Consider the following 26,731-nt stretch of genomic DNA (forward strand, 5'->3'; position numbering starts at 1 on the left):
CTGTACAGAGATTTTTAAAGTGATCATTTGTCAGCCACTGAGTTAGGAGCTTTAAAGAAAGGAGCAGGGAGACATGAAAGTGTTAGGGGAAACAAATGAGATCGCAGCTGACATCTCCAAGGGAACTTTTGTTCAAGAGTGCTTAGGCTGTTGACCTCTTTGCTTCTCCATTTCATTGCTTTTAGATTATAGTATTCCTTAGTACCAGAGAAATAGCGGCTAGTTTGTGACTCTGCAAATGCTACCTTTTTTTTTTGGGGGGGTGGAGGGTGACAGGGTTTCCATGGACATTGCTGTGCAAAGGTTTTAATGCACAGAGAAACCAGTTTGCTTCGTGTTTTAAAAAATGTGTTCTTTATATATGAAGTCCATCATTTATTTATTTATTTATTTATTTATTTATTCCCCTCTTACCAGAGGTTGGGGAATAATTCCTAGTGATCTACATCTTAGTTTGGAAATCAGTGTGTAAAATTACACTACTTAGGTACCTGCTAGCAAGTTAGCAAGAGTAAGAGGGAGGAAAGGAAAAACTAAAGCATAACATTGTTTCTATCCTTTTCTGTTCCTTTCTTTATTGCACCTCCCTCCCTTTGTTTAGTTTTGGTGGTAGAGCTAAGTGTATGGTGGCCTAGAAATAAATATTTTTACAATAAGGTGATCATAAGTTTTAGAGGAGCAGACAGTTTCCTAGATGTAATTGACTGGTGGTTTGTTGGCGGTGAAACTGCAGTAAGCTGTGCAGTGGAGCTCACCCATTAGCTTAGGAATTAGGACTTGAAGAAGATTTGACCAGAGCATGAATTGATGATAGCAGAAAGGCAGATGGCCCAAATCCTCACTCATTACCTCATCAGGGGTCTCCTTGGTATTTATCAGTGAAAGCTGTCTCTAATTATCCCTACATGTAGGACAGATTTTGGTCTCTTCAAAACTCAAAATGTGATTTTGAAAGGATCTCACAGACTAATTCATCTGAAAGATTTGCTTCTTGCCTACAACCTGCCAGTATTACTCTAGGAGTTGAAACGTGAGGAGTAAGTGGTGTGAAGGATCAGTTTTGTCTACAGAAAATGTCAGATTTCGTGACCAAACATGGCTCGTTCATTCTCTGTGCTTGGGTCTTTCACACTTTTTCTAATCTTGTTTTTCCAGTATCTGGCTTTTTTTTTTTAGTTGTCTATGCTTGTGTTTTCTGATGAAGATGTGGCATACTTAATGTTCATTTGAAAAAAAAAAGTTAAAAAGATGACTAAAACCAGAACAACCCCCTTTGCTCTCCCTCTGATCCTAATGGAGTAATATGTTCCATAGGTCTGGATTAATACATACGTCACTTAGAGAATTGATCAGAGGTACAGTATGTTCACAATAAAAGGTCTCTTACTTCTAAGACAAGGCCCTGACTTAAAGCCCATTGAAATGGTGTTGCTGTGGGGAGGAATATTTGTCAGCAGTCTTAAACATCCCCTCTTTCTGGATTTGTTAACATATCTTGCATGGATGCTAATACACTATGCCAGTAGCTCCAAAATTTGTCATCCCATTTTGATGAGATCTATTCTTTGACTTACAAAAAAAAAAAAAAAAAAAAAAAAAAAAAAGGTAGGAAGGGAAGAGGAACTCAAGTTGTAGTAAGCTAGTGGCTCCAAAGAAACCAAATGCAACTCTGGATACTTTTGCAAAGCCCCAGAATAATAGTGATCACTGTAGAATATGACTGTATTTTGTACAAGCTGTAATTCCAATCCTCCTCCTTTAAAATGCCTGCTAGGAGATTCAAAATGTCGAATTTCAAAGAAAAAACTTTGGGATAAGCAGATTAATAGGTGTTCCATACAATTACTCATAGTGTCAAATCAATGCAGCAGTTTGTATTATTTAACCTCCCTATTAATTGTACTGCTCTAAGGTAATTGCTTGAGACTGGATTCTTTTTCCAATACATTTCTGAACTGTCTCCTTCAAAACTGCTGCTATGGTGTTCATACTATTGTAATCGTAAGAATTTTTTAATATCAGTAAAGTCAAAAGGGACCATTTTCTTTTCTTCTGTTTTAATTTTAGGAAGAGAAAATTGGTGTATTAGCTTTACCCTGGAAATATGTTTAACTTGAGAAATATCTGAGAAAATACACAGTGTAATCTGTTTAACAAATAGTGTAGTGATAGGCTAAATGTTATCCTGCTTGCTGATATTTCCAGTATACACAGCAGCCTGTAGAGTTTTTGTTCTGCATGTTCCTCAACAATGAAGACAGAACTTATTAAAAAAGGGAACATTATTTGCACTTCTGTGACCACTTTTCATTTCAGTTTGGACTAGAGGAAACATGACTTGTTATCCATGATTCTAGTTTTGTCTCGAGTTCATATTTTTCATGCTAAAGTGTTTACCTTAGGAAGAAGACAAGTTACAGAACTAAGAGTGAGTTCTTAGTGACTGGATTGATAGAATAAAGGAGAGAGAGAAATTAAAGGTGAAGTATGAAAGTGAAAAACAGAACAGAAGGGTAAAGGGAACTCTTTACAGGGTACTCTTTACAGGGATGAGCACATTTCCAGGCAATTCAAGGGAATACTGCTTTAAAGTCATGTCTAACTGTTTGCTGTTAGTATGTCATTAAAATCCAGGGATTAACAGAAGCAGTCTCTTTGTTTCACATTAAAAAGGAATTGGTTTAATTTGGGATTAAAGGGTGCAAAGAGCCGTTCTAGCAAAACTATTCCCAAGGTATCAGTAAGGTAAAGTGGGATGGTTTGAAGACTGTGGCTTCTCTGACTGTCCCAGTCATACTATATATCTGTATGGATATTAAAGTTGTTTTAAACCCATTCAATAATCTCTTATAATATATGTTATCTTTGGAAGTGAAATGATGTGGAAAAGCTTGTATGAAATGCTTGGAAAGGCAATTAGATTTATAAGACAATTGGATTTCTAAGGCCATACTGCCTTTCTCGTACTGGATCTGTGTATGACTTACATTAGGCCAAGTGTATTCAAATTTGTGGATGCTGTTTGGAGGGACTGAACCTGTAAACAAGGCTTTCTTGGGTATCAGATCAGGATAATGTACAAAGCCTCTGCTCTTCTACAAGTCTGCAGGGGTGTGCAGTGTGTGCAAACAGATGGAACAGGGTTGGTCATTATTCCTCCTCCCTTTTGTACTCCAGGTGTTGCTAAATATGTAAGCGAGAAAAACATCTCTAGAGCTCTATAGTATGAGTACAGTGTGATGATTGATTAATGTATTTGAGGAGAGGCACATGATGAGTTTATGGACACTACGTGTGTTTTCGACTGAACAACTTCAAATCTTGAATTCTTACTTAAAATGTAAATAAGCAGGTTGATGTTGGCTTCTAAAAGCCAGTAAGGCTATTCTCCTCTTTCCCATGTAATTGAGCAGCTGTTGAGACATCAAAGAGGCTACCTTCTGTAGCTATTGATTATCTTGTCACATTTTTCTCTGAAATACTTTGACTTGCTTGGCTTGAAAAGAACGTAGATGTGGAAGGATGCTAACAGAGCTGTTCCAATACATTAGCTGTTGAATAGCAAGAGTGTACAAGTTTTTGTCCAACTGCAGGCAGTCCAAGTTATGCTGAACCTGTGGCACACCTCAGCTGTCTCTTACACCTTAGGGAACCTCTGGCTGACACTTGGGTTCTACAGAAGGGTTCTTCAGACACTGACTCTTTCTTACATACCCTTTTGTTTATGTACTAGCTTCATTATCTTATCTCCACAGGTTTTATGGCCTATTGATGTAAAATGTGCTACACTGATAATGCTCTGAAGAGCAAAGAAGAGTGAAAGAGAAGGTGGGAGGAGGTAGAGGGATGGAAAATTTCAAGAGCCTCTTCATACTAGTCTGCTCCGAGTAGTCTTTTTGCCTGGGGAAAACAGCAACATGCTATTAGATTCCAGAGTTTTCTGAGAGAAAAAAAAAAAAAGTGCTTTGGGAAAGGGTGTTTACTGTGAGACCCTTTGGGAAAGGGCATTTAGTGCGAGGGTACAGTACGAGCAGTGTCACTGTCCCCTGGGTGGGTGGGTAGCAGCCCAGCCACCCCTTTTGGTAATTGTTGTATTGCCTCCCTTGCCTGCCTGCACCTCATGAATATCTTTTCCTTTATCAAACTCATCTGAACTTCCTCCACTACAGCTAAAGCCTATTTCTTCTTTTTCTGTTTTTAGTGATTAATGAGAGTCATCGTTCCCTGTCCTCTCTAATACCTCCTTTATATACTTGTAAGGCAGCTGTTTCTCTCTTTGGTTTCCTTTCCCAGGACTAATGAGGTCCTAGCTCTTTTAATCATTCCTTGTGGGTCAGGTTCCATTTTGTCATGAAATCTAACATTTTTATGCATTATAATTGTAGATCAAACAAGACTTGATCAAAATTTTAAGGGTGGATGTAAGAAATCACCGTGCTTGTGGTAGCCCATACAGAATGCTTTTCACATACAGTTACTTATAACTGTACCCACAGTGCTCCATTTGTGTGAAATTCACCTCTGAACTGTACCCACTTACAGTTTATATGCACACACACACTTAACTGTATATACCTAACTACTTCATTTAATTTCCACTGACATCTCCTGGATAATTTGGCAAAGACCCACCCATCAGATCACTTGGTGATAGCCCCAGCTTTGTGTACTCAAACTGCTGCATCAGAAATGGGGAGGACATCTGCATGTGTGTAGGTTTGCCACAGCTGGATCTGTCAGTGTTCATGTGTTATTCCTGATCCAGACTAGAGTGGCCACCTGAGTGACATATCATTTGGAAATATGTGTCCATATAGCCAGCTAACAGGAATGGCAAAACTTTCGTAATCAGTTGTAAGCCTCACTCCTGCAAGGATGGAGGAATCACACTACACTCAAGGCGAATACGTGCAAGTTGGCTACAGTACTAAAATCTAATACACTATGTATTTGTTGCATTTTTTTATCAACTGTTTCAGGGAGAGAGTACAACAAAAATTAGATCAAGAGGAGAAAAACACATTAAATTTATCACATGCTATCCTGAAACACATTGCTCAGGAAATAGACGTAGCTTTTTCTTAACATACAAGCTTATTTTTCCCAAGTGAAACCTCTTCACCTCTTCACCTGAGAATTAAAAAAGAAAAAAAAAAAAAAAGGTTTCATTTGCAGGTTAGGGCTATTGTTTAATTCTCAATACTATTAACACGTAAGTTCTAGAAATGGCATGATGCCATTAGGCACTTTTGTTTCCACCTGAGTAGCTCATCTATCTGAGTGGCCATTATCTCTTGAGAAACACACAAGTGTTTGATTTGAAGAGTTTCACAATATTTGCTGCAGTCTGGTTAGGTGAAACCCAATTCTCTGCTGCTGTTTCAGTTCAGGGGTTTTGTCTTCCATTCTTTCAATTTCTTTATTATACAATTACACTTCAGTCTTGGGCTAGTATCAACTGGTATGTGTGAGAAAATCAGCAAGATTTAGAAGTAATAAATACGTAGGTTGTTGGAATTTCTTTTGCCTTTCAAGAAGGCTCATTCAGAAAAAAACTTAGGGACATAAAGATCACGAGGCAGCCTTGACCTGCCCACAGCATCTGGTTTTAGTACACAGGTAGAAAGTGCAGGATGTAAGGGACCATCCAAAGTCATCTGGATTTGAGTTTGCATGAGCAATCTGCCTTCACTTAATTCCATGATTTCCTTCACTTAGGAGTGAAGGAAATGATTATTATCATTTGGTTACCATTGGTTGGTTGGTGGAGTCCCTTGGGAGGCGGTTCTGAAGGGCAGAGGGGTCCAGGAAGGCTGGGCGCTCTTCAAGAGGGAAGTCTTAATGGCGCAGGAACGGTCTGTTCCCACGTGCCCAAAGACGAGCTGGCGGGGAAGAAGACCGGCCTGGCTCAACAGAGAATTGTGGCTTGATCTTAGGAGGAAAAAGAGGGTTTATAAGCTTTGGAAAAGTGGGCAGGCCACTAAGGAGGACTTTAAAGAAGTAGCGAGGCTGTGCAGGGACAAAATTAGGAAGGCCAAAGCTCATCTGGAGCTCAATCTGGCTACTGCCGTTAAAGATAACAAAAAACGTTTCTATAAATACATCAACACAAGAAGGAGGACTAAGGAGAATCTCCATCCTTTACTGGATGCGGGGGGAAACTTAGTTACAAGAGATGAGGAAAAGGCGGAGGTGCTCAATGCCTTCTTTGCCTCAGTCTTTAGCGGCAATACCGGATGTTCTCTGGATACCCAGTACCCTGAGCTGGTGGAAGGGGATGGGGAGCAGGATGTGGCCCTCATTATCCATGAAGAACTGGTTGGTGACCTACTACGGCACTTAGATGTGCACAAGTCGATGGGGCCAGATGGGATCCACCCAAGGGTACTGAGGGAACTGGCAGAGGAGCTGGCCAAGCCACTGTCCATCATTTATCAACAGTCCTGGCTATCGGGGGAGGTCCCAATCGACTGGCGGCTAGCAAACGTGACGCCCATCTATAAGAAGGGCCGGAGGGCAGACCCAGGAAACTACAGGCCTGTCAGTTTGACCTCAGTGCCAGGAAAGCTCATGGAGCAGATCCTCCTGAGAGTCATCATGCAGCACTTGCAGGGCAAGCAGGCGATCAGGCCCAGTCAGCATGGCTTTATGAAAGGCAGGTCATGCCTGACGAACCTGATCTCCTTCTATGACAGAGTGACGCGCTGGGTGGATGAGGGAAAGGCTGTGGATGTGGTCTACCTTGACTTCAGCAAGGCTTTTGACACCGTCTCCCACAGCATTCTCCTCAAGAAACTGGCTGCTCTTGGCTTGGACTGGTGCACGCTTCGTTGGGTTAGAAACTGGCTGGATAGCCGGGCCCAAAGAGTCGTGGTGAATGGAGCCAAGTCCAGTTGGAGGCCAGTCACTAGTGGCGTCCCCCAGGGCTCGGTGCTGGGGCCGGTCCTCTTTAATATCTTCATCGATGATCTGGACGAGGGCATCGAGTGCACCCTCAGTAAGTTCGCAGATGACACCAAGTTAGGTGCGTGTGTCGATCTGCTTGAGGGTAGGAAAGCTCTGCAGGAGGATCTGGATAGGCTGGACCGATGGGCTGAGGTCAACTGCATGAAGTTTAACAAGGCCAAGTGCCGGGTCCTGCACCTGGGGCGCAATAACCCCAAGCAGAGCTACAGGCTGGGAGAGGAATGGTTGGAAAGCTGCCAGGCAGAGAAGGACCTGGGAGTGATGGTGGACAGTCGGCTGAATATGAGCCAGCAGTGTGCTCAGGTGGCCAAGAAGGCCAACGGCATCCTGGCTTGTATTAGGAACAGCGTGACCAGCAGGGCTAGGGAGGTGATCGTCCCCCTGTACTCAGCTCTGGTGAGGCCGCACCTCGAGTACTGTGTTCAGTTTTGGGCCCCTCGCTACAAGAAGGACATCGAGGTGCTTGAGCGGGTGCAGAGAAGGGCGACGAAGCTGGTGAGGGGCCTGGAGAACAAGTCCTACGAGGAGCGGCTGAGGGAGCTGGGCTTGTTCAGCCTGGAGAAGAGGAGGCTCAGGGGTGACCTTATTGCTCTTTACAGATACCTTAAAGGAGGCTGTAGAGAGGTGGGGGTTGGCCTGTTCTCCCACGTGCGTGGTGACAGGACGAGGGGGAATGGGCTTAAGTTGAGCCAGGGGAGTTTTAGGTTAGATGTTAGAAAGAACTTCTTTACAGAAAGGGTTGTGAGGCATTGGAACAGGCTGCCCAGGGAAGTGGTGGAGTCACCATCCCTGGAAGTCTTCAAAAGACGCTTAGATGTACAGCTTAGGGATATGGTTTAGTGGAGGGCTGTTAGCGTTAGGTTGGAGGTTGGACTCGATGACCTTGAGGTCTCTTCCAACCTAGAAAATTCTGTGATTCTGTGATTCTGTGATTATTGTTAAAAATAATAAAGGACTGCTGTATTTTAGCACAACAAAAAAAAAAAAAAAGAGGGGTGAGCATTTCATTAAGTCTTTGACTTTATTGGAACATAACTGTTAAATCTATCTAAACCTGAATTTAAGTACAGTTTTCTTCTGTGTGTGCAGGATAGTTTTCAATACATGTATGTCATGGAAGACAGAAGCAGTGTTTCTGTAATATTTAATCACCGTGTGTTGAAAAGTCATCATTTGTCATTTGAGCCTGAGGATATTTGCCTCAGTGGTGAATGCGGGAACTCATACCTGAATTGAACTCTGATTCCCTTCTGTGTGGATAACTATATTGGCCAGAACTGGGTGTTTTATGCCATCACAAATATTTGTACTCAAAAGTAACTATACAAACATCTGCTCCCTTTACATAAATTGCAATAATTTTAAAAATTAAATATAGTTTATAGTAATTGAGTTTATAATAATTGTTTTCTTCCTCTGTGTGCAGCATTTGGTACCCTGCAAGTTAAAAAAAAAAAGGTGGGAGCACCAGCTTCTTGGAGTAACATTAATTGTTTTGTGTTTTTTTTCGGCTATAAACCTGGGAACAAAATGATTAAATAGACTGGAGAAGAGGGGGAAACCTCAAATAAAAAGGCACTTACATTTATTATGTTTTGCAGGGTTGTTTTCAGGAACAACGCAAGTCTCTTGAGACTTTGTTTCTTATCCATTTTATAGAGCTCTGGCCTCTTAACAGCACTGCTTTAATGACTTGTTCTTGGGGTTCTGAGTTGGTATCAGCGTTTGCCATGAAAACAAGTCTGTTACAAAGAGGTCAGGTTTCATGAGACAGCAATAGACTTGTAAAAACAGATTTTACTGGCACAAATAAAGTCAGAGTTAAGAAGAAACCACAGCTTTGCGTAAGGAAACAAGATACAGAAGAAGCAAGTATTGAGCTAAACTGATAAACAATTTATAAATTGAGAATGATTGGGAGATGAACAAAAGTGTTTTTTTTTTTTTTTTTTTTTTGTTTCTTAAATGACATTTAGTGATGTTAATGAGTTTTTTTCTGAAGATTTTGTGCCGTTCTCTGCAATTCTGACTTTTGCTGTCATTAAAGATTAAATTTTGGAGGCAATACCTCTGTCCTGCTCAGGTGGAAAAATGTTCTTTAGATATTAGCCTAAAATTTTTTATTGTATTTTCTAAATAACATAGTTGAGTCTGTTCTTACTTGCTATTGTAACATTGTTTTGTTCTTGTATTATTAATTTTCTTGAATTTTGTGGAGTTCTTGAGAAGCTCTCTTCTGTCTTTAATCTTTAGCTGTAATGTACAGGGTGCATTGGAATAAATAATTATATATGTTTATGTGTATATAATATATATTGTAGTATTTATTATATAGGGCACACACACACACACATATATAAATAAAAACCATATATTAGATTTGTATTCTCACACTGTCTTTTTAAATAATCTCAGTGCTATAAGGAAATCTTTGGTGTGATTTTATAGTTCCTCTAGAGACAAAACTTTTAGAAGTCTGTACAAGCTTTGCTTTGCTGAGACCTCTCTGCCTTGTCAGAACAGTCCTTTCTTACCTCACGGGCTGTGTGGTACGTCTGCACTGCACTGCACAGTGGCTCCAAGACTGCTGTTATGTTGATTTGTGCTGTTCTTATTATACCTTTATTACATTCCGAGAGATTTTATTTTGAAAGTTAAGCAGACTTGCTCAGCTTGCTTCATCATGCTTTCAATAAATAGGTAATGGATGCAAAGAACTATGCTACAGGGATTAGAATGGATGAGGAAGGGAGGAAGTAAGACGAGTTTGGATGCTTTTGTTTTGCTCTTCTGTAGTGGAAAGCTACAGTAGCGTTGGACAGCATCAAATTCAGCAGAAAGCAAATCCCCCAAGTTCAGAGTCACAGAAGCAATCTGGTATACATGCAGTTTGCCTTGCACTGAATCTCAGCTCTGTGAAATTGAACTTTGGTCTGTAGAAAAGAACTCTTATGTTTTGTATTCATTCTGATGATTTCTTAGCAACCAAAAGAAAATATCTACTTAGGGAGAAAACTGCTCCAATGTTTCCTCTCCCTGTCCCATCTCCACCCCCATCCACCTGTAAGGCTTCTCTTGCAGCTTTTAATGTATGTTGTGGTATGTTGTGGCTATTTTGATTGTTTGTTTGTTTTTTAATTAAGTGGTTAATTAGGACTTAACTGTGAGGTTTATGAATCTCTTACTGCTCAAAAGTGAAAGGAATAACTGAATGCACAACATAGGGAACTGGGTTAAATTCTGCTGGTGAGTGAGTCTGGTTCTCTCTGTGGTGAAGGTGGGTAAGTAGCCAGCTGTGCTGGGGCTGTGGGGACCTGCTGCCAAAAGCCACAGCCAAGCATGGAGCTGATCTTAAGCACAGATACCAGAGCATCTCTGCATGTGTCCTGGTTCTCAATCACATTTAAGGTGCCAGGCCTGGATTCCAATGGCCGTGGTGGCAAGTGCTTTCAGGTGATTTTGCTGGAAAGGATGGTTTGGTAGTCTTGTTAGCCAGCTTTTTTGGGAGGGCTGCTCACAACACTGCAACACTTGGATTCGGCTGGTATCATTAGGACTGTTCATTCCCATAGTGCTGATGGAACTACCAAAATGCAGTGGGAAAAAAGAAAAGATTTATTCTGACCAGGGGTATGAAATAGCTATCCTAGTAATAGGAATCTTTGACTTACATGGTTAAGTCAGTGTTAGGAGTTAGTTTGTGCATGGAGGGGAAAGCAATCAAGTGATGGCACGTTTCCTTCACACTCCAAAATGTAATTTATTGATGCTATGCAGGAGTATTAAATTGTGGGGTAGTGCTGGTGGGAGGAAGCATTCATTAAGATGCTTGGTGTGCATCAGTGCTGGACATGCACCATATACAGCAGGGCATTATTGGGAACACCTTACAGCTAATATGATATAAACCAAATTCAATTAATAAACAACATAGAGGAATTCTTTCAACACAAAACTTGAAAGTTAAGAGATGGGTAACTTACTAATATTGTCTGCTACATTGTGTTGTTTTAGAATTTACGCAAGAGTAGAAGTTTACTCTAAATCTGATTTTAGAAACAAATTAGTATCATGGAGTTTTTACAGAGATTGTGCCCTGTGCAATTACAGAGAATGTGAATGCATGTGGAATTATTCATGTTGTGAGTTATCCAAAATGAGTTGCCGCTGAATAGATGCTCTTTGTGTTAATTATGTAGTGAGCAGCAGTAAATAGAGCAATTAATTAGAGGCTTTTATATTCCTTTCCCTTCAGCTTTTATTTCCTGATCAATTTCTTAGGTGCCTGTTAGATGGCAGGTATTTATTGATCTGACATTTCAGCTGGCTCAATTTTGCTCCTTTTTGGAGCAAAAAGGAGTTGGCTCAATTTTAATAACATTTAATAAATTTTAATAACATTTTAATATATAAATTTAATTTTTTTTTTTTTTGTAAAATTGAGTTGGTTCAGTTTTACTCCTGAAGTCGTAAGTGCTTGAAATTTTATAGGGAATGTGTGTTCACTTGGACCTTTGGGATGAAAGTGTTGGTTAAAATTTTGAGATTGTTGTAGGGTTTTTCTGTTTTTTTTTTCTTTTTTTTTTTTTCTTCAATCAAGCCAACTTGTCCAACTCTGCAAATGCTTTTACTGAAGTGAGTGTTATTAAATGACTGAAGTATGACTGGGATTCAAGTGTTGTTCCAGAAATTTTCTATTGCAGTCAGATTTTTTTTTTGATGAAGTGTAGTGGGACCCAAGGTTCTTGTATCAATGTGAATTGCAATAGTTTAATAACAGGTATGCTTTCTAGTTGCACACCAGTCAACTTGTTCACCTCATTCTATTTGAGAGATTCATGGTAATTTTGGTTGATATATATATATTTTTAAACCAAATTAAGTTAAAATAAAATTATTTTTAATATACCTGCAACCAATGAAAACAGGTGTTGAGAAAAGTTTATAAGGTAATTAGACCAGTCTTTCTTTCCATGTAGAAAAGAGGACTATTTGAAGTATTTTGGAGTATTCTTTCAAGTTGACCTATGATCTGGAGTTTGGTTTAGCCAATGTTTTTTCCCCACTTGACTCCTTCAACTCATATCTCCTTTTATTTTTAGCCATTTCTGCATTTGAAGTCCAGCCACTTTCAGCTGAGGTTCAGGAAGGTGGAGTAGCTCGATTTGTCTGTAAAATAACAGCAAACCCTCCTGCCGTTGTGACATGGGAAGTGAATCGAACAACTTTACCTGTAGCCATGGACAGGTAAGTAAACTTACACGTTTTAGAATGTCATTTATTCTCTGGGATAATTTTGGGCCTACTACAAGAATAAAATCTGAATACTTGCAATGACAGTACATTAAAAAGGTTCCATCTATGTAGTATGTTCACTACTAATGAGACAGTAATAGTTGTGTGGTTAGAGTCAAGAGCACAGGCCAGTCACTTGCTGTTGTGTGTGCAATAAACATAGAATGAGAGAATGTCCATTGACCTGTGAATTGTTACTCACAAATTTTACATGCAAGTCATTCTTAGGAATGGGAATTGCTGTGGGATACAGAAAAAGAGGACTTTTTCTGTGGGGATAGTTTGAATTAGTGGGATTGTTTTCACAGGTGCAATGTAGAAGAATTGATGCTGAACCTGTGGATGTTTTTTTCTTTCCCTTTTTGTTTTTTTAAGACCCTATGAAGAACGATGTATGTAGAAAACTGAGTTAAAACACTTCATACTAGGGAAATTCTGCTCAGGGAGACTTGTATTTTGAGTTCATTAACTTGAAGCTTATAGCCCGTTCTGTGCTGGGTATTCTCCCTGGCCAGACCACGATCATTGAACCTACTCCCATCCTTCTTGGCATGTAACTTTTGTTGAACATGTTTAAGACACCTAGCATGCAAAGGAAGGTGAAAAGAGAAACATAAAAGTTGAAAGCATAGGTGGGTTTATTGGAAATTTTATGTTTATTAGGCTACAGTAGCAGAAATTGCTGCCAAATAAACCCACCAACTTGAATAATATGGACATGGTAGCTGGCTAAAGAAGGCTGGGATGATTACTTTTGAGGATGAGAAAGATCTTCTGGCTAAAACAGATTCTTCTGCTCTCATGCTGGTGTTAGTCAGGGAATCGCGCCTGTAGTTGAGGAATGGAGAGAGGTGAGTCATGTATAGAGAATGTTTTTTAGTCTCCAGCCTGCTGTTCCAGGTCAGTGTAGCAATGGCTATTTATAAACCAAATACTCCTTTCACTGGTGGAACATTTATCTACATTTCTTTTTTGTTTCTTTGACAGAATAACCGCTCTACCTACAGGAGTTCTTCAAATCTATGGTGTTGAACAGAAGGATGCGGGGAACTACCGATGTGTTGCCACAACAATAGGCAGTAGACGTAAGAGCACTGAGGCAACACTGAGTGTTATTCCAGGTACTCAGCATGTGAGATTTTTCCACAATATTTTAGTTGTCCTAGTACTGTAGCAAAAACACTTAATTGCATTGAAGGGCTGTAACTGCCCTCTGAACCACTCTGCAAAATCATAATTTTACTTATATCTTGTGGCCAAAATATTGTTCGATATATATATATATATATTTTACAGTTACTGAAATATGTATTTGATGTATATTTAACTTTAAGCATCCTTTAAAAATATATATAACTCAGCTTTTGTTTAATTGCCCTCGTTTTCTTTGTTCTTTTTATTTATTATTTTTATTTTTCTCCAAAGCTTCAGATTTGAAGCCTTTTCACAAGCCAGCTATTATAGCTGGTCCTCAAAACATTACGGCATCTCTTCATCAAACTGTCATACTGGAGTGCGTAGCCACAGGGAATCCAAAGCCAATCATCTCATGGAGCCGGTTAGGTAGGTCTTAAAATTACAGCATACAACATTCAGCCTGTGGAGAGGAAGTGAAACTGGAAAGAAAGGATTTCAGCAATTATGTTACTGTTCTGAGGCTTCATGTAGTAAGCAATGATTTGTAGGTTAGGGTAGGATAAGTGAAACGCTTTGTCACGTACTTCCATACTGCTGTAGAGAACCCCTGAGGTTTCCTGAGGCTTGCCTGCTTCTGTTATCAGTCCTGAGTTGCCCCCAGTACATTATGGACAAGGTGCCGGGTGGGGCAGTGACCTCCAGGAACCTGTGAATCGGAATAGAATCACTGGTAAATTAGGGCAGATTGGAGAGACTGCATCCTAGAAAACAATCCTGTAAATGTTTCTCCCCCTGTTCTCCTTAGAAGCGGCATGTGAATGGGATTTGGACTTAGTATTAATGGGCTGTTCAGACCCTGGATTGCCTTAGAGCCCAAGTAATCTGACTGGAAGAGGAAAAGAAGAGAGGGAATGCAATAGGAGTAAGAATGTTCATCACTGGAACCTCTTTTTGCTATGCAAATTGCGTGTTTTCACGTCTCCTTTATACATACCTAAATGGGAAAGTCAAGACTATAAGTTTTCCTACCTTCTGTTTCTAGAAGTGGGAGAAATAACTGTGTTTCCTGGTTGATTCAGCAGCTCTTGTGGACAAACAAGTTTTATTTAAAAAAAAAAAAAAAAGTGTGACAGTTAGCTTAAGGACTTTTTCCTTAGAAAAATAAAATATATGGTTATCAAATATGTTTATTTTATCCCCAGCATAATTCAGATGGAGGTGGATAATCCCCATAAGTAGTGATGAACTGAATCTTAGTGCAAGACAGATGAGGAGTGTAACTGGGAAAATGGCATTAGCTTTTAGCTGTGATGGAGAATATTAGATATATCAGCTTACTAAGTGGAGTAACCTAACTGTCTGAATGGTCAGATAACTAAGAGTTAAGTGCAAAGCCAATACAAAATGGCAATCTCTGAAAACTCATCTGTGATTTTCCTTTGCATTTTTTGACCTTTAAACTCAAATCCATGCCATTACTATTTAGGCAACGTTATTCAGATGGGTTATTTGAGCAACTTCCTAACCATACTTCTCCCACTGTCTCAAATAGACCATAAGTCCATTGATGTCTTCAATACTCGTGTCCTTGGAAATGGGAACCTCATGATCTCTGACGTGAAGGTGCAGCATGCAGGCGTGTATGTCTGTCGAGCCACTATTCCTGGCACACGAAACTTCACAGTAGCAATGGCAACTCTCACTGTGCTGGGTGAGCCTGCTTTGACTTCTGCTTTGTTTCAACATCATGCTTCTGGCTCGAGCAGTGCTTTGCAGGGGGTTGGATTTAGGGAGGTTGCCAAGGTGAAACGGATCACAGATCTGTGGCTGCATTCTTTTGTCTCTTGACTCACGTGAGATGCGCCAGGCACTCAACATTTGAGTTAGAAACTAATAGTTCATTTGCACTTAGAGAGGCAGGTGCAGTGTTTCGTCTGGGAAGGCTGACTTCCAAAACAAAATCTAGTGACAAAGTAAAAATTTGTAATACACCTATGTGAGTCATTAGCAGTTTGTTGTAGACTGGAGTTTGATTTATTGTTTGTATTTATAAATGCAAAATCAAAAATGTGTAGCAGTGTTGCTTTTTTGTGGAGGGAGTATGTGTTTTTAAACATGATTTTTTCACACAAAATGAGCTTTCTGCATGGGTATATTTATGCTTGAGTGGTCTGAGGAGAGGGGCTTGTGTGTGGGAAAGTTCTTTCTTAGTCTGACTGTCCTGGCATTTATGTGGGCTTGATTGTTTTGCTTGTTACTTACCTGTAGCTCCACCTTCATTTGTGGAATGGCCAGAAAGTTTAACAAGGCCTAGAGCTGGTACTGCTCGTTTTGCCTGTCAGGCAGAAGGAATTCCTGCCCCCAAAATTTCATGGCTGAAAAATGGAAGGAGGATACACTCCAATGGCAGAATAAAAATGTACAACAGGTAAGATATCCATTGCTGCATGAGAAGTGTGTATGAGAGATGTGCCTGTGAAGAATACAGTTCTTATGGAAGGATGAGATTCCAGTAACAAAATATAGCCAAACAAGATATAACTCATGTAAACAAAATTAAGTGTAACATTATGGACACTGCACAGGCAGAAGGAATGCATGTTAGCCAATACCTAAAATCCTCAATGAAGATTTTGTGTTCTCTACATTACCAGGGAGGAAACTGAAGTGGTTTCACAATGGAGTTACTCTAGATTTACAGTAGTGTAGTACAGACCAGAATCTTGCAAGTTGTTTGAGGCCTGTTTCACTCCTGTATAGCGAATAGCTCATATTAAAGAGTTGGTTAAGAAATAACAACCCTAAGGTTATGCTATTTGCAGGGAGCAAGAGATTTACAGGCTTATTTTCACTGTGCCTGGCTTTGCAGGCCTAAACACGAATACTGACATGGCAGGTTTTGAGTAACACTATAGGTTGCTAAATTTCACAACAGCACGTTAATTTCTAACTGAAAAGTTTGTGAAGTACAAATCAGCTAAACTCATGAAATAGAGGAAACGTAACTGTTGTTGCATTCCATAGATCTACATTTATTCAAGATGTAAGCTTTTTTTTTTTTTCTTGTTTTCCTTTTTTTCTTCCTTTTGGATTCAGTAAATTGGTGATTAATCAGATCATTCCTGAAGATGATGCCATTTATCAGTGCATGGCTGAGAACAGTCAGGGATCAGTGCTCTCCAGGGCCAGACTTACTGTAGTTATGTCAGAAGACAGACCCAGCGCACCTTACAATGTCCATGCTGAAACGATGTCAAGCTCAGCAATCCTGCTAGCGTGGGAGAGGCCACTGTATAATTCAGACAAAGTGATTGCATACTCTGTGCATTACATGAAAGCGGAAGGTAAGCACTTTAATTTAATGTGTTTCCGTATACTGTTATATACTTACATGTAGTAAGAACTTGAATGTCTGTCCAAGAGGTGTCGAATTTGAATGGCTCATGACCAGGGCTTCATCAGAGCATAACAGCATAAAAATCCATATTGTAACCAACAGAAGTGCATGGGCAAAAATGCTTTAGCCAAATCATCTCGTTTGTGGGACTGATTGGCCTTCCAACTCACCTTTGTTTCATCATTCCAGTGAACAGATTTTGAAGTCAGCAATGGGCTTTAAAAGTTGGGACCTCCCTACTAATGTCTAGGTTTCCCTCAATTTGTCCTCAGGGGGAAATTCTGCCTAGCTCTCTTCCATGTGTTTGCTTGGCTAGGAAGGACAGAACATATACCAGAGTCCTGGAGGCTTACATAGTTGAAATTTTCACTAGATTCAGCTCTTCTGTCTATATCCCCCAGTTCTTGTGACTTTACAGATTTCCATGTGTTTTGGAGGAGAATAATTGACATGTTATTGGCTTTAGCTATTATCTCTTAGAATATTGACTTAGTGAGAAAATTTGCTCTCCTTTCACCCCTTGCTCTCCTACAGTGAGAAATATACAAACTTTCAAAATATGTGGAAATAGCTGTGAACTGTTTACTGTAGCCTCTTAAATATTATATAAATTCCTATGTAACAGGGAATGGATAATTACAAGAAAAATGAATAACTAGACATTTTTAATCACTTATTGTTATGCGATTCCTTTAAGTTAAGGAAATCTTTAGGGTGATAGAAAACAGGCATTGTTCTTAAGTAAGAGAAGTGACTGCCGAAGGACCTGAAATTTTGTTTGGTGTGTGGCTTAAACTAAGCTGTAATGCAGCTCTGTTTTCTAGGAGGACTGATTTCTTTTTTCATTTCTATTCAGTAACTAGTTTATTCAAGGACAGGACTGCAGATGCTCAGCTCTGTGTGGAATACCAGTCTGCCATCTGCTAAGCAGAGGACAGGAAGGACAGCTTAATTACTCTAATACTGATGCAGGAATAGCTGCCTTTGCTTTTGCAAGTGGGATTTTTCAGGACACAAGAGAATTTTGTCTGAAGGAAGGAAGGAAAGAGTTTTAAAAGATAATGAGGACAAGGGGTGCGGGAAATTACCCCCTACACTTTCAGTCACTGAGGTATTGTGCTCACAACCCCCACTCAAAGCTAATATGAATAAAGTCACACTAGATAAGCTATCTGGGTAATTGTATGTCCGGTGCCAGTGTAGAGAGCAGAGACTGGGTAACTTCAAAGAAAACTGGGAAATTGTCCTTAGGGAAGCTTGTATTTGTGCAGGAAATACTCCTTCACAGTAGTGAAAAATCTAAAACTTGTATTCTGCAGAATTGTTCTGCAGTTGCTGCGTCCTGCGTATACAAAGGTTGTGTCTTGTGAAATAAAAACAAAACCAAACCCACCAAATGCTGTATTATTTAAACTTGCTTTCTCAAATACTCATTTTGTTAATCTTTCCAGACAGCCTTGTGAAGTTTATTTCACGTAAGGCTGTTGTGTATCCTTTCACATTAAAAACTCCCCAGTGGGGAGTGGGAGGGGCTACGTTATGCAGAATAATTTCAGTGCTGGGAGTCAAAATGTGGGTGATTTGTGTGCCTTTTTAATTGGTACCAGAAGTTCTGCATCAGGGCATTAAAACATTTTTGGCTTGTTTTGTATTGTAGAAAATATATTTGTGTTCAAAGGCTAGTGGACAGCACTCCTGTAAAAATAGTTACTTTCTAAGAGGTAGTCTCAACCTTTCAGAGGATGTTGCCCACGTCAGAGGCATTATTAAAAATCTAGGAAGCATGCCTTTGCGAGGAAGTATCGCATCAGTTAGTTCTGTAATCTATTTTAGGGCAACTATATTTGAAGAAATGTAAATTAAAGGATAATCTTTTGATTCAGTGAGATGACATTCACACAATACCTGGGCTCAGAGTTGCTAAAATTCACTGACATTGCCGTGTCTGGCTTACTTTGTAAGAATTCTGGGTACTTTGTGTAAGTGGTTTGGATCAAGGTATTGCTGTCGTCATTTTCTTCAGCCTGTCTTCCCTCAGTCCACCCTCACAATTTCAGACCCTAATTAATATTAAAAAGAACCTCAGATGTCTCCAACTTAACTGGAGCATATCTGACTTGCTTAAAGCTTCTTATGTGTGTAACTTTTTTCTTTATGTATTGCTCTGTGGTTTATTTAGGAACCGTATTTGTCAGTGTGAGTGGGTAAGGTTTTATTACAAAAAATAACAAAATGCTGGCTAAGTCTCCTACTGATGCTTATGATTCCATAAGTCTGAAACATAAAGGAAACCTGGACAATACAGTAATCATATGCAGTTCCTGAGAATTTTCTGTAGAGTTCACAATGTGGTAGGTGCTTTGAATACAAAAGATAGCATCACTCATCGTTTAATTTCACAACTTGAGCATTCTGCTGCTTCCCTATAAAAAGACGTTCAGGTCCTCTTCCTTATTTAAATTAAAAAAAAAAAAAAAGGTGTTAATGAAGTTAGTTGAATAAACTAACAGGTGGTGTGGCGTTTTTTGGTTTGTCGTGTTTTTTGCTTTTTTGTTTTTTCTTTTTTTGTTTCTTTTAAGCAGAATATTTTGCATTCAAATCGGGGTCATAGTAGCAAGAAGAATAAGGGTCTGATGAGCGTGCATGTTGGAGTGTGTTAATTCCTTGTTAGGGATTCAGAAAAGGCACAAAGGGAACACTGATTGTGGTGGAAGGCAAGCCTTGTTCTCTATTATGGCTGTTTCATTAGGGCCTCTGCATGAGGCCTAGCAATCCATTCAATGAGAGAACAAGTCCTTTTAATTTGAGCTCAAGGATCTTGTTTGGCAGGTCAGAAATCGTGCCTTGCAATTCGTAATTAACAAGCCATTAACTAGTCTGTTGTGAGATGCTCGTAATCTTGTCTAATTAAAATGCTATCAAGTTAATTCATAAATGTGGGAAAACTTAATGGTGGAATTTGCCTTTCGTTTTGTTTATAAATTCAGTTGTGAAGAGGAGGAGCTGGCTCTTACAGCGTTTTGATTAAGTTGACGTGCATTTGGTGAATTGTTCGTTAGCACAGCAGCCTTCACCACACGTATTCCACTTTATAGCCTTCGTCTATAGGAATAAAGCCCCACAAAGACAAGACTGCTGCTTGCATTGCTATGCATATTTTAATGGGAATTGCTGAGATTTTTTTTTCCTGTCTCTTTTTTTCTCTCCTTTTTTTAACGACTCATTAAAGAGAAAAACACTTTTGAAGTTCATTCTAGGCTATTCCTATTGGCCTTTTTCCAAATAAAAGAAAAAAAAATGTCAATCAAATGTACTAGAATTTTCAGGGCTAAAATAAGATCCTTTCACTGAATAATTTCTTTCTGTTTGTTTGGTTTTGTTTGGGGGGGGTGGGGCGGGGTTTTTTGTTATTTTTTTTGTTTGTTTTGTTTTGATGGAGTGAAGGCTTTGCATTCCTCCCAATCTGCTATAGTCAAAGCTCTGTAAATAGGTTTTGAAAAAACCTCCCTGACTCTAAACAAATAGATTTGGAAGTTTGCTATGAACGATAAGGCTATTAGAGCTCGTGTGTTGTGTTACTGTACATTGGGCACAGTTTGTTGTGACTGATTCTAAAAAGGGGTTTAGAGTTGCATTCAGTGTCCCTTATTCATGAAAATCCTGAAACACCATAATCTACACCACAGCAAGGCACAGTTACTCCTGTGCATAAAAGAACTCTACTTAGTAGGTTGAAAAAATAGACGTAGGCTGGGGAAGATCATGAAATAACTTGGTAAAATCTCAAATCCAAGTACCGTGATGTTTAGAGATTGTCAGAAATTTTTGTTTCTTTAACCCTTGTTTTATGGCAGGTTTAAACAATGAAGAGTACCAAGTGGTCATTGGAAATGATACAACCCATTACATTATTGATGATTTGGATCCAGCAAGCAACTATACCTTCTATATTGTGGCATATATGCCTCTGGGAGCCAGTCAGATGTCAGATCATGTGACTCAGCACACCCTCGAAGATGGTAAGACAAATACCACTCATTTTAAGCGAGCATTTTTATTTGCACTGAATAGAAATGTGCAATCAAGTGCTAACATCCCCTGAGGATCCAGTGACATCAGTGAGACTTCTGGATACATGCAGTCTTAGACTGAGCTAGCTAATGAAAGGAATGAGAATAAGGTAACATTCTGACAGAAGAGCATTATATATTACGTAGTGTCTTTTTTTACACTGAAAGATGTTTCATTAAATCAAGTAAGTAATTGTTCTAGATCTTTGAGAACTTCCTCAGTGCTGAGAATGTGTTGGAAGCCTAGGATTTTGAACTGCACACCCAGTGTGTCTTCTGGAAATTTTGAAGGAAAATTTGGAATAACAATTTGACATACCAAAAAAAATGATAAGGTGGTAGTTTTTGATGTGTGTGGGGGGGTGGTGTCTGTGCTTGTTAGTGGAATCTGAGTTTCATAAAAAACATACTGAGTTATTTCTGCGCAGTGGTCTAACTATCCAGAACATCATGTCAACAACAAATTGTTTACTACATCCCATTGGAACTGATTAACAAATTCTGCCGGTGTTAAGCTTTGGCAGTGCCCACATTGCCCATTCCAGTTATCTGCCTGTCGCTGTGCCAGGAGTTACTATACTACCCTTACACCATGGTTGGTGGAAGGGAATATGCACAGAGTCTTCAGCACTGCAGGGGATTGTCTAGATTCCTAGTTTAAGCTTCTCCATCTAACCTTGACAGTCAGTTTGGCAAAGCAGTAAGGTGCCAATTGCCATCAATTCCTGTTGGCAGCATAAGAGATGAAAATGTTGAGGGCTTTACAGAAAGGACTATACTGTATGAAGTCGACACTGTATACTAAGTCTATGCTGTATGCAGGTGAGAAGTACGAGCAGTGTCAAGCTATTCTTAAAATAAACAAGACTCTACAAAACTTTTTAGATTATTTACTCTTTTTATTACAAGTACCTCATCATAGGTTAAGGTGTTGGATGAGAATTTTACATCTTTTTCCTGCGCTCAATAGCTTTTGTCCTTTACTTTTATAGTTCCCTTGAGAGCTCCTGAAATTAGTTTGACGAGCCGGAGTCCTACAGATATTCTCATCTCTTGGTTGCCCATTCCTGCAAAATACAGGAGAGGTCAGGTGGTCCTGTACCGTCTGTCTTTCCGCCTCAGCACAGAGAGCAAAATCCAAGTTTTGGAGCTTCCAGGGTCTACAGATGAATATCTCCTAGAAGGCCTGAGACCTGACAGTGTCTACTTGGTTCGTATCACTGCTGCAACAAGGATTGGCTGGGGAGAGGCATCTTTGTGGACTTCCCACCGGACTCCAAAAGCTACAAGTGTGAAAGGTAATTGTTATGTTACTGGCACCTTGGAGGTGGGGTCAGTTGCAGGCTTCATCTGAGGGCTACACATTTTTCTGACACGTAGCACAAGAATGTGAAATAGGTTTTCCCATTACATGTTCTTATTCTAATGATCTAGAAAATAGTGCTCTATGTATGATTTTGTGCGTAGTCTGCACAAACTTCTGACTCCTAGAATAATAAATTAAACACAGTTAATAGTTTTAGGATCAAATATTGGTGAGGAGCTAATCTGTTTTGTGCTTTACATGCGACAGTAGGAAGAAAAGCTGTTATTTTTGTGTTGATCTTTGATTCTTGTTGCATGATGGTATTAACATATTTGACACAGTGGCAGGAAACTTTAAATCAAATGTTTTAGCTTGTAGCCTTGTTTCCAATGATAACACAGTTTTCTCCTGTTCTACATGAGTTTAATAAAAAATAAAAAATGAAAATCAAAAAGCATAGTTCTTCAGCGTCAAACCCTTTTCTTCATTTTGGACATTACACAGTGGAGAGGCTGAATTCAAAAATGTCTTTTTCCTGATTTATCATAAATTATGCTTTTAGATTAGCTATAGGGAATCAAACATCCTAATAAAGAAGAATGAACTAGAAAGAAAATCTTGAGTGAACTTAGGAGTGAGGGACGACCACATTTTTGCATAGATTTTTTTTCTCAAATACCATATTAATAATGATAAGTATATTTCTCTAAAACCAGCACCAAAGTCGCCTGAGCTGCGCTTGGAGCCAATGAACTGTACAACCATTACAGTACAGTGGCAGCAGGACTCTGAGGACACTGCAGCTATCCAAGGGTACAAGCTGTATTATAAGGAGGAGGGCCAACAGGAAAACGGACCAATTCTCTTGGATGCCAGTGATCTGGAGTATACTGTCAGTGGTTTAGGTGAGTGTATAAAATACTCCTTAACTGTTCTGGAAGACAACAAAACCAAGGGATGTCCTAGGGATCTTAAATGTTCAGACATGTAAGGCAACAGTGTTAGGTATGGCCGTGTATTTTCCCAGCAGTAAGGTTTGCAAGCTTGGGTTATGCTGCTGGTGGAATAATCCTATCCCTAAATATATGCTGCACAGTGCTTGGATATCGAGGTCTTGTAAATCTTGTATAAGTTGGAAGAAAAAATACCAAAGATTTTTGTCTGGTGTTCCTAGCCTATGTCTCTGTTATTTGTAGCCTTTTTCACACCTACACTGCTCTACAGGCACTGTTTGTCATTGCAGAATTGCTGTAGGACGCACTACTGTACATCCTTGAAAATTTTACTGGGATACTGCAGTAAAAATGAACTACAATTATCTTAAAATATTAATGGGATAGTAACATGCATGGTGTGGTAGTTAGTAGTCCCTCTGAATGTTACTTCTTTTATATATATTTTTAAGTGGTACTAGTAAATATTTGCAGGACTGAACACAAAGATTAGAGTACAGAGCTTTCTGAGTCCCACTGGAGTCTTTCCATCGATCATCAGGCTCTGTTTCCTTCTGTAGCTCTTGCCAAGTGTATCAGTACAGATGTCTTGATACCACCCTTAGTTAGAAGGTGCTTCTGTTTGTATATAAAAAAAAAAAGAGACTTTTTAAAATAAAATATATGATCTATAATATAATCAGGAAATGTATTATAGGACTTGACACTTAGTATTTGAAATGTGTTGAGATAGTTTATTAGGGGTAGTGTGGAGAATTAATCTTTACTAAATTATCAGAATTGACCTGCAGTCTTAACTAGGTCAAATGGCCTCTTGACCATGCTTAGATAATTCTCATCTGCTGCATACAGTCGAGATACTATTTTAGGGGAGAGCATTCTGGTCTGTTAACTGGACAACTGACCATCTGTGACCATTCCTAGCCAGAGCATCTGTCAGCAGCTGACTGTTTAACCGAGCTGTGAGACAAAAGAGCAGTGGGTTGGAAGGATGTGGTGTCTGTGTCCTAGGACATAAATGCATTTTTTGGTCTTCTTGTTATGCAGTTACTAAACAATAATTTCACACAGGCAAACTCATTAACTGTGTGGCACCCTTCCCCCCCCCCCAAAAAAAAAAAAAAAAAAAAGTGAATTTTATCAGTATACTAATTTTCCTCAGATTACAATATAGTTTTAAAGAATTCTGTATGTTTTTATTGGGTTTCCCTTCTAAGCACATAGAGGAGAAAACAAAAGCAAAGTGAGTTTGGGAAACAATGACATTCGCATTGGTGATTGGTAGCATTGATGATGTAACTACTGTAAATGACTTTCAAATGGTTACAGGACTCCTGATGGAAACATAAGGATGATAAATCAGAATCAGCAATGTCACTGAAACCTATTTTACACTGCCTGAACATAAAATACGTCAATAAGAATATTATGCCACATTTTAATCTCTTGTTGGTTCCTACCGTATGTTTTTGAAAAGTGATCACTTAACTCCAATGTTATGTCTCCCCAGTTATTTCTGTGTATTTTTTAACTGGGTTATTTAGCATGATAGTCACCATGTAAATAGAATTAAATGATCTGATCAGTGTCAGGGCTGCCTTTCTCAAAATAAGTATTCACAGTTTCACGTATACATTTGTTTGTGTTAAAGGTCTTGGCATTTATTTTTCAATAGCAGGCCATTTCCCAGACAAGTGTAAAATTCCATTATCACTTGAATTTGCCACAGGAGCAGACTCCTGAGTGCATACCATGCATTTTTGCCTCTATTTTTAATTCTTCCTTTGCTTCTTCCTGCTCTAGAAAGTTCTGACTCTTTACTTAGCAGCAAGTCTTTCGTTACGAGACTTGATGAATCTGCTGTTACAGGTTCTGTTTTGATAATGTTTCAGAATGTGTGTTCAGAAGTTGAAGTGAATTTGGTTGGTGGAAGGGTTTGTTTGGGAAACTTCTTTCCGTGGCTTCAAAAGTCAAAGGGAGTGTCCAGAGAAGGTCATTTCCCACTTTTCAATGTCTTCAGATCAATTTTTCTTAAGGAATTTTAAGCATGTGCATATATATCCCTGCCTCAGGATCACCAGTAATCACTGTTGCACTAGATATTTATTTGCCTGCCACAGCTCACTGCACAGCCAAATATATGTCCATTAGGAGGGTAGAGCCTATACAAGACGAGCAGTGGCTCTGAAGAACCCATTTTAGGCTTATTTGGTTTATTGGAGCCAGGAACTCTTTATAACTATGTGGCACGACTGATGGGAACCTCCTTCTGCAACCTGCATCTAGAGAGATGAAAATCATGCAGCTTCTTGCTTATCAGACTCAAGAAAATGTGATCCATGATGATGCTGCAACACAAGAACACAGTTCTTAAAGCTGCCTGGAATTAATTATAATTAAAGAAAAATAATAGTTCTTATGCTAGTAGCAGCAATAGTTTTACTAATTAAATGGATGCCTCTGGTGATGGGGGAATGCAACGTGTTCTTGTGCCATTAGTGCCTTTTACACTTGGAGTGAGGGAGGGAAGGAAGAATTCACTCTGCAAATTCATTCTTCTTTAGTTGCTCACTGAGAGCTCTACCACCTTGTGTGATGTAGTTACAGTGAGGGTTTCAGAAAGTTGCTCTTAGGTGACAAAGCCAACGCAGGGTCTCACTGAATGCATGCAGACCAGGAGGCAAGCAGGTTGTGGCAGAAATGTGTACACCTGAGGTGCTCTCTTGTTTCTGTTGCATACAAGATATCACGCAAAATAACCGTTTTCAGACAGAAACACCTTAGGGGATGGAAAAACTGGTCTGTTAGCTTTGAAAACGCCTTGAGCATGGGAGCACACATACCTGGGCCTTGCCCTGGCGCAGGGCCGTCCCCGGGAGAGCCTGTGGAGCGGAGCATCCATGCTGGGCACCGCAGCCCCCCAGGAGCTCCCCGGGCGGGGGCACTTGCAGGCTGCAGGGGCTGGCCAGGGCTTGCCAGGTGATTGGAGGACCATGAAATGGAGCCCAGCTGTTTCTTTTATATATATGTGTGGGTATGTTTTATATATACACATATACACACACACACACACACATACATATGTGTACGTATAAATATAATAATAATAATTGTTTGGTGGTTTCTGTGAGGCTTGGAGAGCCTGCAAGTCTTCTGTCTGCGAAAGCTGCTTCTATGCTGACCAGGGTTACCTGAAGGTGTGTGGCATGAGGGATGTCACAATCCCTTGCTGCTTCTCCTGGTACTCCAGTTTTACATAATCTACTGGCGTCCTCCTACTCAGTCCAGTTCCTCTGGAAAAATACTTATGTAGTGACAGACTCATTTATGCAATATACTCCGTGTTATCAAAAAGTTGAGTAGTGATCAGCAGAACTTCCTTGCTTCCCTGAAACTCCTCTTTGTCCTACCCTTTTCTAGTTACAGAGAGGAGAGATGAGGAAAAGTGTATTTCACCCCTCACTTGGACAAAATATCTAAGTGCTTTTGTGAAGAATTTGTCAAAGTCTGTATGATGCAAAGACATGTTTTGTGACCCTGCATAACACTCTGCTCTAAACACAGGGGGCTTGTGCAGAAGAATTAACAAGTTCCCTACTACATTTAC

The 26,731-nt window shown here is 39.6% G+C and overlaps 1 protein-coding gene across 2 annotated transcripts in view; it reads left to right on the plus strand.

Moving 5' to 3' along the window:
- Nucleotides 1-26,731, plus strand: part of PRTG (protogenin) — an 87,005-nt gene that overhangs the window by 23,358 nt on the left and 36,916 nt on the right. Inside the window, exons 1-10 of one of the 2 annotated variants that reach the window (XM_084532578.1) lie at nt 916-1,037; nt 12,069-12,213; nt 13,249-13,382; nt 13,687-13,824; nt 14,951-15,109; nt 15,667-15,826; nt 16,495-16,742; nt 20,650-20,814; nt 21,858-22,163; nt 22,888-23,076. In XM_084532578.1, the coding sequence (XP_084388704.1) occupies nt 12,206-12,213; nt 13,249-13,382; nt 13,687-13,824; nt 14,951-15,109; nt 15,667-15,826; nt 16,495-16,742; nt 20,650-20,814; nt 21,858-22,163; nt 22,888-23,076 (1,507 nt within the window). In that variant the 5' untranslated portion in view covers nt 916-1,037; nt 12,069-12,205. Of the gene's footprint in view, nt 1-915; nt 1,038-12,068; nt 12,214-13,248; nt 13,383-13,686; nt 13,825-14,950; nt 15,110-15,666; nt 15,827-16,494; nt 16,743-20,649; nt 20,815-21,857; nt 22,164-22,887; nt 23,077-26,731 lie in introns of those variants that run through there. The other variant, XM_084532577.1, reaches the window with a different exon arrangement.

This window comes from Aythya ferina, assembly GCF_964211825.1.
Source record: "Aythya ferina genome assembly, chromosome: 11".
Lineage (NCBI taxonomy): Eukaryota > Metazoa > Chordata > Aves > Anseriformes > Anatidae > Aythya > Aythya ferina.